Source organism: Podarcis melisellensis (assembly GCF_964234715.1).
Source record: "Podarcis melisellensis genome assembly, chromosome: 10".
Taxonomy (NCBI): Eukaryota; Metazoa; Chordata; class Lepidosauria; order Squamata; family Lacertidae; genus Podarcis; species Podarcis melisellensis.
Window position 1 is genome coordinate 24729815 of NC_138542.1, and position 16389 is coordinate 24746203.

Here is a 16389-nt window from a genome sequence, read left to right on the forward strand (position 1 = left end):
GTATTCCTTGTCTTCAAGGCAGTAGAACTTCACATGTTACAGCCCTTTCGATATTTCACGATACACTTGCCATCTTGAAATACTGTGTCAGGTTCTGAGTGCCACAATTTAGGAAGGATATTGACAAGTTGGAATGTGTGCAGAGGAGGACAACCAAGGTGATCAAGGGTCTGAAAGCCAAACCTTATGAGGAATGGTTGAGGGAGCTGGGTATGTTTAACCTGGAAAAGAGGAGACAGAGAGGAGATACAATAGGTAAAGGTAAAGGGACCCCTGACCGTTAGGTCCAGTCGTAGACAACTCTGTGGTTGCGGCACTCATCTCACTTTATTGGCCGAGGGAGCCGGCGTACAGCTTCTGGATCATGTGGCCAGCATGACTAAGCCGCTTCTGGGGAACCAGAGCAGCGCACGGAAACACCATTTACCTTCCTGCTGGAGTGGTACCTATTTATCTACTTGCACTTTGACATGCTTTTGAACTGCTAGGTTGGCAGGAGCAGGGACCGAGCAACGGGAGCTCACCCCATCAAGGTGATTCGAACCATCAACCTTCTGATTAGCAGGTCCTAGGCTCTGTGGTTTAACCCACAGCGCCACCCGCGCCAAACCTTATGAGGAACGGTTGAGGGAGCTGGGTATGTTTAGCCTGGCAAAGAGGAGACAGAGAGGAGATACAGTAGCCATCTTCAAATACCTAAAGGGCTGTGACATGGAGAATGGAGCAAGTTTATTTTCTCCTGCTCCAGAGACTAGGACCCAAACCAATGGATTCAAGTTGCAAGAAAGGAGATTCTGGCTAAACATCAGGAGGAACTTGGCTAAACATCAGGAGGAGGTGGTGCACTCTTTTTCCATTTCCAAATAGAGGTTGGAAATTTCTGCATTGCTGTGGGTTGGACAAGATAACCCTCGGGGTCACTACCAACTCTACAATTCTATGATCATGCATATGTGATGGATGGGACACACACTAGTTTCAAAATCCTGCATGGTACTAGCCACAGTTCAGCAATGTTCTGATATAAGTATGGTATATGCCATTGATGCTTTTAGGTTTCAATCTTAAACACACACTAGTTCCAGTGACACAATGGGACTTATTTCTGGTCAAACATTTCTGTGAGTCAATTGAATCTATCACCTCCTTGTTTCTTTATTTCCTAGACACAAGTAAACTTAGAAAAAGTATACAGTAACAACACAGCAAAAATAAATAATTGTAGACTGTTCTGATTCTCTACAGGACTTGGGAAGCAGTGAGCTCAGGAAAGACATCTACATCACTGTGCACATTATACGGATTGGTATGTACACTTGTTTCCCCAAAACCTTTACGTAAGAAGATGTTAGATAATGTGATAATTTCAGGCCGCGTGTTTTCACTGTGTGATGATGGTTATCCTTATTGTCACTGCTGCTGGGCCACCACTTAGCACTCGGGATGCCTTACATTGAAATATTAATAATATTTTCAGAAAGGGTTCTTCTCATGTAATAGTGCTCAACTGTGGTTTAGGGCCATGGTTCTTTAGCATCACAAGAATGAGCTGCAATGAGCTTTGCATATGACTTCTCCCTTCCTCCCCGCTCCTCCTCCAGTGAGGCCACAGTACAGAAATAAGAAGCTTCCACTTTCGTTTTATAGATCACCCTTAGTTTGATATGTCTTACAAGCAGTGCTTTTTTCTGGGGGGGATGCAGGAGTACACACAACCCTAAACATTTTGTGAATCTAAGTTCGGCCTCATTGAGGGGCAATAGTTCAATATGAGTAGGAAAATGAGAGTACCCCTAAACATTATTTTTTTAAGAAAAAAAGCACTGCGTACAAGCCTTAGCCTATGCTTAAGTTTCAACTAATTTCAACTAACTATGGTTAGTTGAAACACAATGAACTACAATTTGAAGTTGGTTTGTTTCTACTAACCCTAGTTAAGATTTACCACAGTTTGTTGGGGCTGGAAAAACCAGTGTTAGCATTATGTGTGAGCTAGCAATCTCCAAGCTACTTTAGGTATGAACTAGATAAGCATTTTGTGGTAAAATTGAGATGAGAGAGAGAAATTGATATATTTATTTTAGATATTTCTACAATGGCTTTTGGTTTTAAAAGCTCTTAAAAAAAAGCACAATAAATGTAACAAACAAACAAAAAATCACCAGGGAAAAAGCTACATATCTGGGAGGAAGGTTCTAATTTACACTTCTCTCTGACATGCCATTTTTTTCTGTGTGAAGGGATATTTTTTCATGAGAACACTAAAGAAAAAAATATCCTGTTTGCCATCTGAAGTGATGGATCTGCAAGATAAATTATCTAGACTAGGTTTTGGAAGTAGGAGGAGGGGAAAGGCACACTGATCGAAATTAACAATGGATCTCATAAAATTGCTTGGGAAATGGCCACCAAGCAGCCAGCCTTATTTGGTCTTCTGCCCACACAAAATAATTTCCCTACGCTTCACAGATAATTTTCCTTACGGAAAAAGGCACATTACACCATGTGCCAACTGTAATGTGTGGGAAATGTGCACATTTGTACAGTGGTACCTCAGGTTACAAACATTTCGGGTTGCAGACTCCGCTAACCTGGAAGTTGTACCGCGGGTTAAGAAATTTACCTCAGGATGAGAACAGAAATCGTGTGGCGGTGGCGCAGCGGCAGCGAGAGGCCCCATTAGCTAAAGTGGTACCTCAGGTTAAGAACGGTTTCAGGTTAAGAATGGACCTCCGGAACAAATTAAGTTCATAACCAGAGGTACCACTGTATTTTGTCTCACACATATGTAGGAAATAATTTTGTGTATGCTGGCAGTTCTGTGACTGAACTTATCAGTATGACATATTTTTTGCTGCCTGATACCTGGACCTTGTTTTATTTTTATTTTATTTTAAAAGCACTGGGCCATAGTATGTGAAGATTTTTAAATAGCTGACACCAGCTGACACTGGTGAACTTCTGAGAGAGAGAGAGAGAGAGAGAGAGAGAGAGAGAGAGAGAGAGAGAGAGAGAGAAGGAGGAGGAGAATAATGTAATCAGGCTTATTAACAGGCATGGGGAGTCTGGATCTCTCAACTCCTCCTAGGCCAGCTATTGTTACCCTTATTGTGCCTTCCTTGGTTCCTGAAATTGCCTTTTTTCTGGTAACACCAGTCTATCTTGCATATGTGGGTGTGTGCATGAATAAAAACATTTATTTCCTTCTTAGAACAGTTTATCATATGGTTAACATTATTCTAGACAAATCTGATTTAATCCAAATACAATGTTAAGGTAGTGTAGGAGAGAAGAGTGGTTAATCTCCTTATTTAAAGAAGCTGTCATATGGATTTCATTGAGTTAACTCCAGTAATCTTCACCTATCATCCACAGTGGCTGCTTCCTCCTCCTCCTCCTCCTCACCTCTAGCCAATTTGGCATTTTATTCCTTCCATTTTGAAATGCTGGATGTATCTTTATCTATTCTTGACTGCTGTTGAGCATACTATATCTGAGGCAATGCATATGTCGAAAATTGTCTGACTTTGGTGAATGATACAGTATTAGAGTTCTGCTATTGAACCTTGCAAATGTCATGCGGTAAGACAGGTCAAATACTCCAGCAGGAACCCCAACTCACTCATGTGTTACTAGCTGCTGTTATTTGTGCCACTAGTGTTCCATTCCTATACTGCTGAACATGTGTCTAATATTTCTACATATGTAGAAACATTACTACATATGTTTCTACATATGTAGAAACATTAGAGAGCTAGTGTAGAATAGAGGTTAGAGTGCTCAACTTCAGTCAAGGAGAAGCTGAAATGCCCATTGAGCCAAAAAGCTTGCTGGGTGTCCTTAGATCTCTCTCTCTCTCTCTCTCTGCCTAACACACCTAATATAGAGTGGTTGGGAGGATAAAGAAGGCCACCCTTTGAAAAAAATGGTAGGATAAAAATAAATGTTGAATGATTAGATAGAAAATAATGGGGGAAAAGAGAGTCATGCCTTCAACCCGAGGAACACTAGCGCCAGCAGTGGCAATATTTTGAATTGCCAGTAGAAGAAATTCAGATAGCCACTTTCCCGATCACAAGCTCAATTCTCCATAAGTAGCTTGCTGTGGAAACTCATCTGGATCCTGATATTTTGAATGCTTCAGGTTGGAGTGTGTTTGGGCTCCAACATGCATCAAACAACAGGAATCAAATATTTAGTCTATTGAACCAGTATAAGCCAATGATTGAACCGCTTACTATTCCCTCCACCCCCCAAAAAACAGATTATCATGGATGCTCCACTAGGAGAGGGCTTCAGGAAGTAAACTTGTAGTACAAAATTACCTGGGTTCGAATCCAAAATAACCTAGGGCAAATATCATCCATCAGCCAAGGAACTAAGGGCTGTTCGGTTGTTTATGTGATCTGTTATTAGCCAACTTGAGAATGAGTTGATCAAAAGCAGGATATAAATCGAAACAAACACACATATCTAAGATTTTAGAAATGCTGCCTAGGAATATTAAACTAAAGACTTAGTATTCTACTCACTGCATTTTCTGTTTAAGCTGCATCTGCTCAACCACTGATGGCTTCTGATCTTGCAAAGCCTAGAATAGACTGCTGTGTGTTTTTCATTTCACCGCAGTCAGGCCCCAGTGCAGGTTTTTGAGGGCAGGCAGCACAGCTTATTTTAACACAAAGAAGAAGTGACAGGCAGAAGAAGCAAGCAACAGTGTAGATTGTTGGGAATAATGTGCCTTTTGTCACCACATAAATTAAACATATAGCTCATGTGGATTTATGAGAGAGCGGGAGAGAGAGCAATCACACAAACTGTGGAAAATTTGTCAAAACAGTAGTAATCCAGATTGAAGTGCAACTTTTGTGAACACGTGGTTGAAAGTCAGTATTTGTCTCCATATGCTCTTTAACAATTAAATAGTTTTTGCTTAAATCTTCATTTGTAGTCCTGGTACTTTTTTTGTCTGCCCCCTTTCTTCTTTTTATCCATTATCATCATTGCCTTCCACATTCTCATGTTCCAGCTGGGGCAGAAAATTGTGGGTACCAGGTAGGCTTCAGAAAGTCAGCTAGGCTGGCAGAGAGAACATGCAACAATAGGTAATAAGTTCAGATTCTGGCTAGCCAGGTTGAAGTAGGAAGTGGAACAGTGTAGCACTCTCTGTGATAAACTGTGCAGCACCATGGATAGCTCCATGTCTGCCAGAAACTTTGCTCTGGTGAAGCCCAACTCCTAGACTGAGTCAAACTATTCCTTGCCCTATGTAGCCTCTTATTTTTCTTAGATTAAGTACAGCTACAAGGAGAGCCCAGTTATCAGAATCACAGCATGTAGATGGTGAAAGTCTATCCTTTATCTCGCTCTCTGTGAGTTCCCTTAATATGGCCACCCTCACATGACTATGATATAGCTAAAAAATTGGTGCCAGTTGGGACTCACCCTCCCCCAGCCTTGATATTTTGTTGGTCATGGCTAGGGGAAGAAAGGGATCCATTTTGCTTCTTCACACACTGTGATCCAAATAAAAATTGCCCCCTGCATTGTGACTGCATTGTGAGTGCTTCTTGAATAAGACAAATGGAACTTAGAGTGCTCTGCCAACCTATGGTTTAATGACAGCAGTTTGAATATTTACCACCCTTTCAATGCAGTTGGTATTTGGGGGTGGGAAGGTTTGCCCAGCTGGAGCTATTTTAACAACAGCCAAAGACATAGCTGTTTTGGGCTATGCATTAAGCATAACACTTAGTTAAACTGTCAGATGATCCTGACTAGGTCTGAAGTGTGTCTGGACAAACTCTGCTCAACTGGAGTTGCAAGGAAGGTGTGTTGACGCCATTATATATATATTTGCACCCTCAGATGTGTTCTTCTAGGAGATAGGTGAGATATCTGAGCCAGACTGGGCATCCAGGTTTTGAACTTCTGGCATGCATTCCTTTACTTGGATGCCATTATTAGACAATTCTTTGGGGACTGCATTGTGAGTGCTTCTTGAATAAGACAAATGGAACTTAGAGTGCTCTGCCAACCTATGGTTTAATGACAGCAGTTTGAATATTTACCACCCTTTCAATGCAGTTGGTATTTGGGGGTGGGAAGGTTTGCCCAGTTGTAATCCAATAACTTTATTAAATTAAATGCTGATGTTGGCAGATATATCCTCCTCTTTCTCCTCCTGTGCATGTCTGGAAAGATGCTATTTTGTGGCTCATGCGTCTTGTTTTATGTTTTGTTTGACAGGCCGAATGGGAGCTGGTGAAAAGAAAAATGCTTGCAATGTTCAGTACCGACGACCTTTTGGTTGTGCAGTCCTCAGCATAGCGGATCTGTTGGCAGGAGACACAAAAGATGATCTTATTCTGAAAGTATACATGTAAGGAAATGTAAATCTGAAGTACATTAAAATAGTCCATGGGAAGAAATTGTGAGGTCAAATTTTGTCATAGAAATTTAATCTGATGTTTTCCCTCCAAAAAGGGTTTGACTTCCAAGTTATATGTGCAGATCCACATTTCATTGTACGTTCAGATTAAGCCATTATAGCCTATTGCGCACAGTTATCGTATAACTCTAGGTATGATAATCTGAGTCTTAATATCAGTCAGTTATTAATGGCTATTTTCAGCCTCAACTCCATTCTCTGACCTGATCAAGAACTCTACCACACAGTCTATTGCAGCTAATACAATAAAGACTTCTGTGAAAATTTAAAGAACAATAACATCATGCAAAGGAGGATGCTGCCTTATGAAAACTTGCTCTCTGAGGAAAGGTGTGGATTTAAAAGATGACACAATAATCTTTTTTGCAGCAGCAGACTTTTTGATTTATAGAATTGTAGAATTGGAAGAGCCATCCAAGCCCAAGCCCTTAAAAAGCTTGGAGCTATTCTTCATACTGCTTCTGCTAACCGTTTATAAGTCAAAACATCAAAATAGAATATCCTTGACTGAGCATATGTTCCTACACATCACTTGAAGGGCTCTCCCAATCTTTTGCCACCTGTATTCCTGGTAGTTTAGTTGCTACTATATTATAATATTTTTGATCAAATTAGCAGGATACTGAATAGCCATGAGAATTTAATCAGGTCTAATAAGACGCACATTCAGAGAGTAAGAAAGCAGACCAGAACCATACTATGTGGGTTGTTGACCTCTACCAGACTCCAGTCCTTGGTTAGCCATTCTCTGGGCAGGTTGTTGCTAGCGCTTAACCATGGAACAAGGCTCCACAGAAACACCTATCAGATGTTTGCATGGCACTTGCTAACAGCTTCACATTTCACACAACTTTCTGAGCTGCTCTTATCTTGCTTCTTCTTCACTGACCAACAGATTATTTCCCAGCAATTTTGGACTAGCTGTTTCAACCATAAAGCAACATTATATTTTGATGCAGTGGTGCCTAACGACACAGTACTGTTGTTAGATTCACACACAGTCTGTCAAGGCTAGTGGCTGCAAGAAGCCAGACATTTTAACAAAGCGAGTAGCTCAACAGCAGGGCACACAGGCTGCATGCAGGAGATCCAAGATTTCATCTCTGCTTGTCCAGCAACAGCCAGAAATGTCCCTTGGAAACTCTGGAAAGCCCATGGTCACTACAGCAAACGACACTGAGCAAGATGTACCAATGGGTCCTTCCAATATGCCTCCATGTCTTTGTGTCCATAACATGCAGATTTATATATATATATATATATATATATATATATATATATATATATATATATATGCAGGTTTTGGTGTCCTCGGGTGTCTTCCCGTGTAAAAGTTGGGGTGTCTATGCGACGTTTCGACGAGGTCTCACTCGTCATCTTCAGGCTGGTGCTTTCGGCTTCTTGTTACTGGAACAGAGCAGGATCTCAGTGTTTTAGTTCCTATAAATACTGTTGAGGGGGTGTGGTGTATAGCCTCCAATGTTCTGGGCAGAGAGGAAGTTCCCAGGCTAGTGTGCCTTTTCTTCTTTTGTTCCTTAATTACTTGAGGGATATCTTGAGTGATTTCTTGAGTGATATCCTGAGTACCACTTAGGTGGGTCATTAGGTGTGGATTAGTTGCTAAAGTCTTTGTGTCTTGACCTCTTGAACTTTGTGAAGAGTTTTTCTGAGAAGATGGCTGTACTGCACTTAGTTGTGCTCTGGCTTGGCTTCGTGTATAGGGGCGAGCTGTGGTTTTGTGGCCTGTGTCAGCCAGATCTGTGTAGGGATTGCAGGGGGGTGCAGCATCCGGAGGTGCCACCATGGTTTGGCTACTGGATGGTGTCTGTAATTTATCTGTGGAGAGGGTCTGGGTTTGGGTCTGGTGTGGTTGATTGGTGATGGCGTTCTGTGTGCCTCTGGATCTGGTGTCAGTTTTTGTGGGGAGGGCTAATTTCCAGATGTCTGGCAAGCGGGATGTGTCGTCACGCTTGTTCATGTTGTGAGGGTGTTTCTCTATCTCGATGGCTTCCATGATTATTCTCTTGTGGTGATGTTCCATGTTAAAGAGCAATTTGGAATCTGCAAAATTAATTTCGTGTCCTGTTTCTTTCATGTGTTGGAAAAGAGAGGAAGTTTTTTCTTCTTTTTTGACGGCATTCTTGTGTTCTGCGATACGTGCATTTATTCGTCTGTTTGTTTGTCCAATGTACGTGGCTGGGCAGACTTTGCAGGGTATTTCATAGACCCCTTGGTTTTCCAACTGGATTTTATCCTTGGGGTTTCTGAGGATATTGGCTATTTTTTGGTTGGTGCAAAAGGCTGTTTTGATATTGTGTTTATGGAGGATTTTGCTAATTTTATCTGTAGTGCCCTTGATATAAGGAAGGAGGGCCATGCCATTGTTTTCTTCTGTGTCTTGGTTTTTGGGGGGTGTTTCTTTTTGGATTAGCTTCGTAACCCTGTTTTGCTGGTATCCATTGGCAATTAACACATTTGAGAGATTCTGTAACTCAGTTGTCAAGTGGTCTTTGTCAGCCAGGCGTTTGGTTCTGGAGATGAGAGTCTTGGCTACGGAGTTTATTTGTGCAGGGTGGTGGTGTGATTGTGCATGTAAGTAGCGGTTGGTGTGTGTTTTTTTCCGGTAGATAGTGTGTCCAGTACTGCTCTGTTCCAGTAACAAGAAGCCGAAAGCACCAGCCTGAAGATGACGAGTGAGACCTCGTCGAAACGTCGCATAGACACCCCAACTTTTACACGGGAAGACACCCGAGGACACCAAAACCTGCATTCCTGTACCCGTGAAAATCTACGAAAGCAAATATATATATATATATATATATATATATATATATATATATATATATATATATTATTAAAGCATCTATTCGAAAGTTACAATACAGCTTTGTCCACTGCTATAATATCGCAGAATGATCCCTCCAATCCCATTGGAGCTGTTTCGTAAACAAAGTGTAAGTTGTATTTTTGACCCAGTGGTATTATTTAGTTTCTTGGAAGCAGTGAAAAAGTATGTTTCACTCTCCTCTGACTTTGGACTTGAAAGTGTGAAATAATATTTTGGGAAATAATATGAGGGCACAGACTGCGATGTTATCAGCTGCACTCACTGGGGACTTCTGCTACTTTCAGGGTTAGTTCTCGGATTATGAATCGCCTCAGTGTCTCAAGGTCAATCCTTCACTGGACTCTTTCCCCCCATATTATAGCTGCTGGAAGCAATGGTTGTGAGAGCAATTTAGTGTGATGGAGCAATGGCAGAATAGCTTTTATTTTACTTTAATTTTCTGACAGTTCGGCCGAAAGTGTTCTCTGCTGGATTCCTCAGCAGTAGGCAGGTTGACCTGCCAATTTTGTTCTCCTTTGAGAATGGGACTGTTTATGTGTGTGTTTCAAAAACGCAGGACAACACATAAAAAGAAGGATTCTGGCTTCCTTTAAATAACAAATACACCTTAAAATAATTGCTGAATTATGGGATTTGAGCATTTTGTTTCTGCTGCTGCTATTGAAAATGTTTCTTGCGTGGAATTGGTACTCATGGCTCCCTCTCTAGTGGCTTCCCATTTTGAGTATGGCCACTTCAAAGAAATTGCATTGTGGTATAATTTTCTTTGACCTTTGGTTCCAAACAATCTATACACAGTGGCCAGTCTCAATTATCTGTAAGTCATCTAGGGCGAAAGCCAGCTTGGGTGGTTTACCCCCTAGACAATTTGAGTAAGAGGCTCACAGTTTAGAACGCATGGTCTCTAACTGCTCAGCAGGTATTCCTAAGGTGCCATTATCTGTGCATTAGAATGTGAGCAGGCTACCATATGTAATTCTCCAGAGTGGTCCAGTGGGCACTGTTGCTCATTAAAATGATGGGCACCTAGTCACCACAGGTCATGCTATTTCACGCCACTGCTGGTAAGCCTATTGGGGTGTGCACTGACTGATGTTGGGGAGCTGCTAATGTTGGAAAGAACCCATCGGATGGTACTTGGCTGGGGTGATGGTGTCAAACCTGGAGCTATCCCTAGATGCGTTACTTAGAGTATTACTGATCTGCCTGTTGCCAGAACAGCCTTTCCTTCTGCCACATCCTGAGTGCATCCCTCCTTCCCCTGCCTTAGCTCTTGACTTGTGGGCTGTGCCACACCCCATACATTGCTGGTCCCCCTCTCCTGGGTCACTCCCCTGATCCCCTGCCTCCCTGCCCCCAACACTCTTCGGAGCCCATAACAGATATGCATTGAAGTTGTTTCATTTCACAGTTGGTAATGTTGGATGAGAGATACAATCCTGCCTTGGGAGATAGACTCTCTGAATTCGTTAACTAGGGAAAACATGTCTCCTACTGGGATTTTAAAACACTACTCCTTTTACAGGTGTAACACGGAGAGTGACTGGTTTCAGATCCATGAGAACATCATCAAGAAGCTAAACGCTCGTTATAACCTTACAGGATCTAATGCTGGTAAGTCATCTATCTGATTTTCTTCTGCAAAATTTGAAGAGTCAGTATGGTGCAGTAGGTAGTATTTTAGCTTTCGGCGTGGCAGAACACCTGGTATCAATTCCTGCTTAACTTCTAAGCTTTCTTGGTAGCATTTTGGTACAGTCCTGAGACCCATGATGTTTAATTGACCCCCCAATGTGGATAGGCTTGCCATCTTAGGCTGGTCACCATCTTTCAGCAGATGTTGCCCATACATTAGCAAACAATTTTGTTTTTGCAACCATGAGGTCTGAAAATTTGCTTTTTATTTTAAAAACTGAAGGCAGAGCTTTTCAGAGAAAAATCTTCCTCTCATGAAATCGCATCATTCTCATAGCCTTCCATACAATTTTTGCCAGTGAATAGATAAGGTATATAAGTAGTCGTGCTAATTTAAATGCAGCTAATCACAAAGAAACAGTTTAAGAAAAGAGACTCAACTAGCGCCATCAATCATATGCAATTTTTGATGTGTGTTTTCAGCAGTGCCTCACAGCATTAGCAGTCTTATCTCTGTGCATGGCATTTTGATGGGCTTTGTGATAACGGTGACTTGCTGCAGAGCACATTTTAATGTAAGGTGAATTTGCCGTTTTAAATTCATGATGCAGCGAAACCCTGGTGACATGGGAGATTTGAAAGAGTTAATGTAATGGGAAAGTCAGCATGCTGCAGTCTTAATTAAAAAGTGGTAGGGTCATGGTGTGTGCGTTGCATTTAAACCTTAGGGTGTTATATTGCCCTGGCCTAAAAGAGTACTTCTTAGTCTTAATTATCGAAAAGTCATAGAGGCTGTTGTTGCATATGTTTGGGCAAGATATGTGCATTTTTTCATGCTGCTGACTTGCACATGAGTAAGCACAAGTTCAGTGAATGAGGTTTAGATACTTTTACAGATATATTTAGAGATACAGTTATTACACTAAGAAACCATGCATGTGCGTGTGTTCTCCCATGAGACAAAGTATGCTTAATTTAAGACAGAATGTTGTCTTATCCTGGTTTATGTAGTAGCTGTAATGTTAGTGAATTACAAGCTTTAAGTAATTCCATACCCAAATGATCGATTTGGGGCTTTTTGCTAGAAATTTGAAGCGTATGAAGTTTTTTTTTAAAAAAAACACCACACAATTCATTTTGGAAAATGCTGCATCAGAGATCCACGAACAACTAATTTACAACTTATATCACACATTCAAACTTCTCTGAGTGCATGATGCAGCCCAGAGGAATTTCTGAACCAGTTTTAATTTATTTATTCCATTATGATGGTGATTGTTATTATTAATTAGTTAAATTTGTATACCACCCTTTATTCAGCTATCACAGGGCAGCTCGCAATATAAACATAGAAAATGAAAATGCAGAATAGATAGCAAAGCAAAAGCAAAACAAACCAATAAGCCCTCTCCCACAGACACATTTAAAAGGTCATAGAATGTTAATCTGCCAAACTCCTGGTTGAAGAGATATGTTTTTGGCTGGTGCCTTAAGATATGTAATGAAGGCTCCAGGCAAACTTCCCTGGGGAGAGCATTCCAGAAACGGAGACACTGCTGAAAAGGCCCATTCCTGTATTGCCACCTTCAAGGGAGGCACCCGAAGAAGGGCCTCAGATGATGATTGCAGGGTCCAGGCTGGTTCATGGTCCTTGAGGTATTGGGATCCTGAGCTGTTTATTCTGCCTTTCTTCCATGATGGACCACAACCTGTCAGGGCTCCCAGGCAATCTTCCACCTAGCTCCAGAGGCTGCATATTTTCATCAAGTTTGAATTGCCTCTAAATGATGCCCTGAGACAGCATTAATGTCAGAGTCCTAAATATATTTACTGGCAGTGTAAGCCCCAACACAGCATGTCTTAGTTCTAAGCAGATGTGTATAAGATTGTCCTGTAGGTGACATATTAGTCCATTTCCGTATTGATGTTTGTTCTCGTAGGGTGACAATATTGAAATCCTATAAACACCCTTTTCTCAATTCTGTGTGTGTGCATTGAGGCCTTTCATTTTTTCATTGAACAGTCTTTCTCTGAACCTGTATGGTATTAAATACATAAAGGTAAAGGACCCCTGACAGTTAAGTCCAGCCGTGAACGACTCTGGGGTTGCGGTGATCATCTCACTTTACAGGCTGAGGGAGCTGGCGTTTGTCCGCTCCGCAGACAGTTTTTCCGGGTCATGTGGCCAGCATGACTAAGCCACTTCTGGCGCAACAGAACACCGAAACCAGAGCAGTACACGGAAATGCCATTTATCTTCCAGCCGGAGCGGTACCTATTTATTTACTTGCACTTTTGGGGGTACTTTTGAACTGCTAGGTTGGCAGGAGTTGGGACCGAGCAACGGGAACTCACCCCGTCACAGGGATTCGAACCGCCTACCTTCTGATCAGCAAGCCCAGCTCAGTGGTTTAGACCACAGCGCCACTCGCGTCCCTATTAAATACATACCTTCACTCAAATAGTAAAAATGTGCCTACAACGTGGGTTCATAATTTGCAGCTGAGGTCTGCTGGTTGATTGTCAGCTCTTTATAGTAAATTATGTGGAAATTGTATTATAGATCTTTTGGTGCAAGGTGAAGCTTGCACCATATCATCTAGAAAATGTTCTGTTCTGGCCTCTTTCCAGTGCTGTTATTCTAGAAAAAAAGAGGTGCCGAAATTCACCACGAACACCTCCTCACTTGATCTCTTCACATGGCAATGGTGCCCACCAGCAATTGTGCCAGAACCCATCTAAGAAGAGGAGCTTCCATTGAGTTATGGCTGACAAAAATCCCTGCCTCTTTCTATAGAATACATTTGTTACCATATTGATAATGAGCATCTTCCTGCTCCCATCAAGGAGGAAAGGAACTTATTTACTGCAACCTTCTTGAATGTGGCTCTCTTCCAAGTGTTTTGGACTGGAGTTCCCATCGATAAGAAGAGCCCCACTGGATCTGGGCAAAGGCCCATCAAGTCCAGCATCCTGTTTGCAAGGACTGGGCCTGATTTGCCTGGGCCTGGTGGGAACTGCAGTCCTAAACATGTAGTGGGCACCAAGTTAGGAAACGCTGATTTAGTGACATGTGACCCATCATGCTTTTCTGTGTAATCATCCCAAGCTATCTTTTGTTAGGTCTCTGATTCAGCTTGTTCTCGAATATGCCTCTGCTTAGTTCAGAAATACATCAACAGCACTTGAAGAGTTGTGTTTTATACCCACTCTCCCTGGCACCCATACGTTAGAGTGCTTTTGTATAATTGCTTTTGCACTCTTGTGACAGGATATTAATCTGCCATTTTAATCCTTCATTACACTTCTGAGGCAAGGAGATTATGTACATTAGATTTTGATGTGTTTAAACATCAATTGTCACCGAAGGCTGCTGTTAGAAAGAAATTCAAGGCAGGAATGATGCTGAGATCTTTGTGATTCAACATAAATACACACAGCATGGAAGCATTTCACTTTGTTCTCAATAAAAGGAAAGCCAAGGCAAATGAACTTTGGAGATTTTTTTGCTTGGTAATTATTGCTCAATTAGCTTTAATTATGACTTGACAGTAGAAGAGAAGTATTTTGAGATTTTTGATTAAAATAAAACAAAATAAAAGCTATGCACTTATATCTGGTTCCTGGATGATTTATTTATTTTTTAGATTATTCTTTTAAAGATTTAGAAACATGGGGCCCTTAACCTCAGCAAAGATGGGGATTCTCTGAATAACACTATATTTCTTAAGGGGTAGGAGATAGCAAAGCAAATGAAACAATAGGCGTAATTTCATTGGCCATTTGCACCGTCAGTCAGTGGCTTGATTTCAACATAACGTAACACTTAACTATGGTTTAGTGTTACTCATACACTTTCCCTTCTTTGTCCTTTTTTGATGCAACCACGAGGAAGAGATAAGAAGCTTTCATTTCTGTTTTCAACTAAGTTCGGATGCCATTATGTAAACAGTGGTATATCAAGCCAGGATCCGAAACTGTTTGTCTGGATTTGCACATAAGGACAAGCCATGGTTACTTGAAAATGGAATTCCCATGCAATGTTCATGTTTTGAAATTAATGGTCAGCTAAGGCACTCGAGTATTGACTAGAAATCAAGATACTGGAAATAATACATTTTGCTTCTCACAGCATGAGAGGGAGAGCACACTCTGATCTTCAAGATGAGCAACGCTTTGCCCCCCAGTTTATTTTGACAGCATTCAGACACAACGATAGACTGTAGCTTAGCATTACGGGAACAAGCTTCGAGCTTGTTGTGAGTTTTCTGCTCCCTTTTCTTCGGACCAGAAAGTTTTGCTTACAGTGTATATATCTTCATGACTCAAATCTCAGGAAGCCATGCGCGAAAAGATGAGCCAATATAATTATTGAGGTGAGCACTGACTCATGATGAGGAGTAAGTAGTTAGTCATAGCAGGTGGTGATAGGACACAGCATGGTTTCCATGAGTTGGTTTTGACCTCTCACGTTTGACAAGCACTACTTGGAGGGGATTTTAGATAACTGAAAGACAAACTTCTCTGTGACATAGAACCAGCTGATGGAAACGTCTTATGGGGTCATTCTGGCAGCTTTATCTGGTTCCTTGCCCATCTTACGCACGTTTAGCAGAAGCCTCACAGTTATAAGAGAGGGGACAATCTGCCATCCATAATATAAAAGCCAGCTCCCAACTCCAGTGTGACTAAGGGGCAGAAACCAGGGCCAGGCCTTGCACAAGAAGGCGCGAACCTATGATGAAGGAACTGGCTTCGTTTCCTAAGACACCCATTGAAGTCTCTAGTACCTAGTAAAGTAATTAGACTGCAGTTTGGGACACAGCTGCTGCTGGATGGTGGAAGTGGTGGATTCCAGGCCCTTCCTCACATCATGTGCTTCTAATAAGCAAGTTTAGCCTCTGATCCTTGAGCAGGGGTGGGGAACCACATGACCAGGGAACCAGATGTAGCCCTCCACAGGCCTTTCAACTCGGCCCTCAGAACTCTCCCCAGACCATGCCCTGTTTTTAGCCCCAAGTGTTTTTGCTGGGTTGGAGTGTGTGCTTGTGTAATTCTTGCTTTTCTGGATGGAAGACAGAGGGGTGGGGTGGGGGTGTAAACTAGCTTATAGATAGGTAAAATGTACTTTCATTGCTCCTCCCACTTTTGCCTCTGGCCCTGCGCACTGCTGACATGTAGCTTACTGACAATATTGCCTAGAAGGGCTCCCAGGTTGAACCCTTCACTCCCTCCTAAATACATAAACGGCTCTCACTCATGCCTGAAGGTAAAAGTAGCAAGATGTCATGTTATCTTTTTCTCCCTCCCACACCTTCCATTCCTTGACTTTTCTTGCATCTCATGAGTGTGTCACTCTTCTAATTATGCATGAAGACGTGAATTTATCTTTGGTTCCTTGCTCTTTGGCCCATTGTGAACTTCATGCCATGATTTCCTGTAGAACATAGCAAAG

The 16389-nt window shown here is 41.8% G+C and overlaps 1 protein-coding gene across 5 annotated transcripts in view; it reads left to right on the forward strand.

Annotated features, from left to right (window-relative positions):
- Positions 1–16389, forward strand: part of DOCK4 (dedicator of cytokinesis 4) — a 246183-nt gene that overhangs the window by 120984 nt on the left and 108810 nt on the right. For all 5 annotated transcript variants that reach the window (XM_081928903.1, XM_081928904.1, XM_081928906.1 and 2 more), the window contains exons 10-12: positions 1246–1306; positions 6250–6382; positions 10825–10913. In XM_081928903.1, the coding sequence (XP_081785029.1) occupies positions 1246–1306; positions 6250–6382; positions 10825–10913 (283 nt within the window). The remainder of the gene's footprint in view (positions 1–1245; positions 1307–6249; positions 6383–10824; positions 10914–16389) is intronic.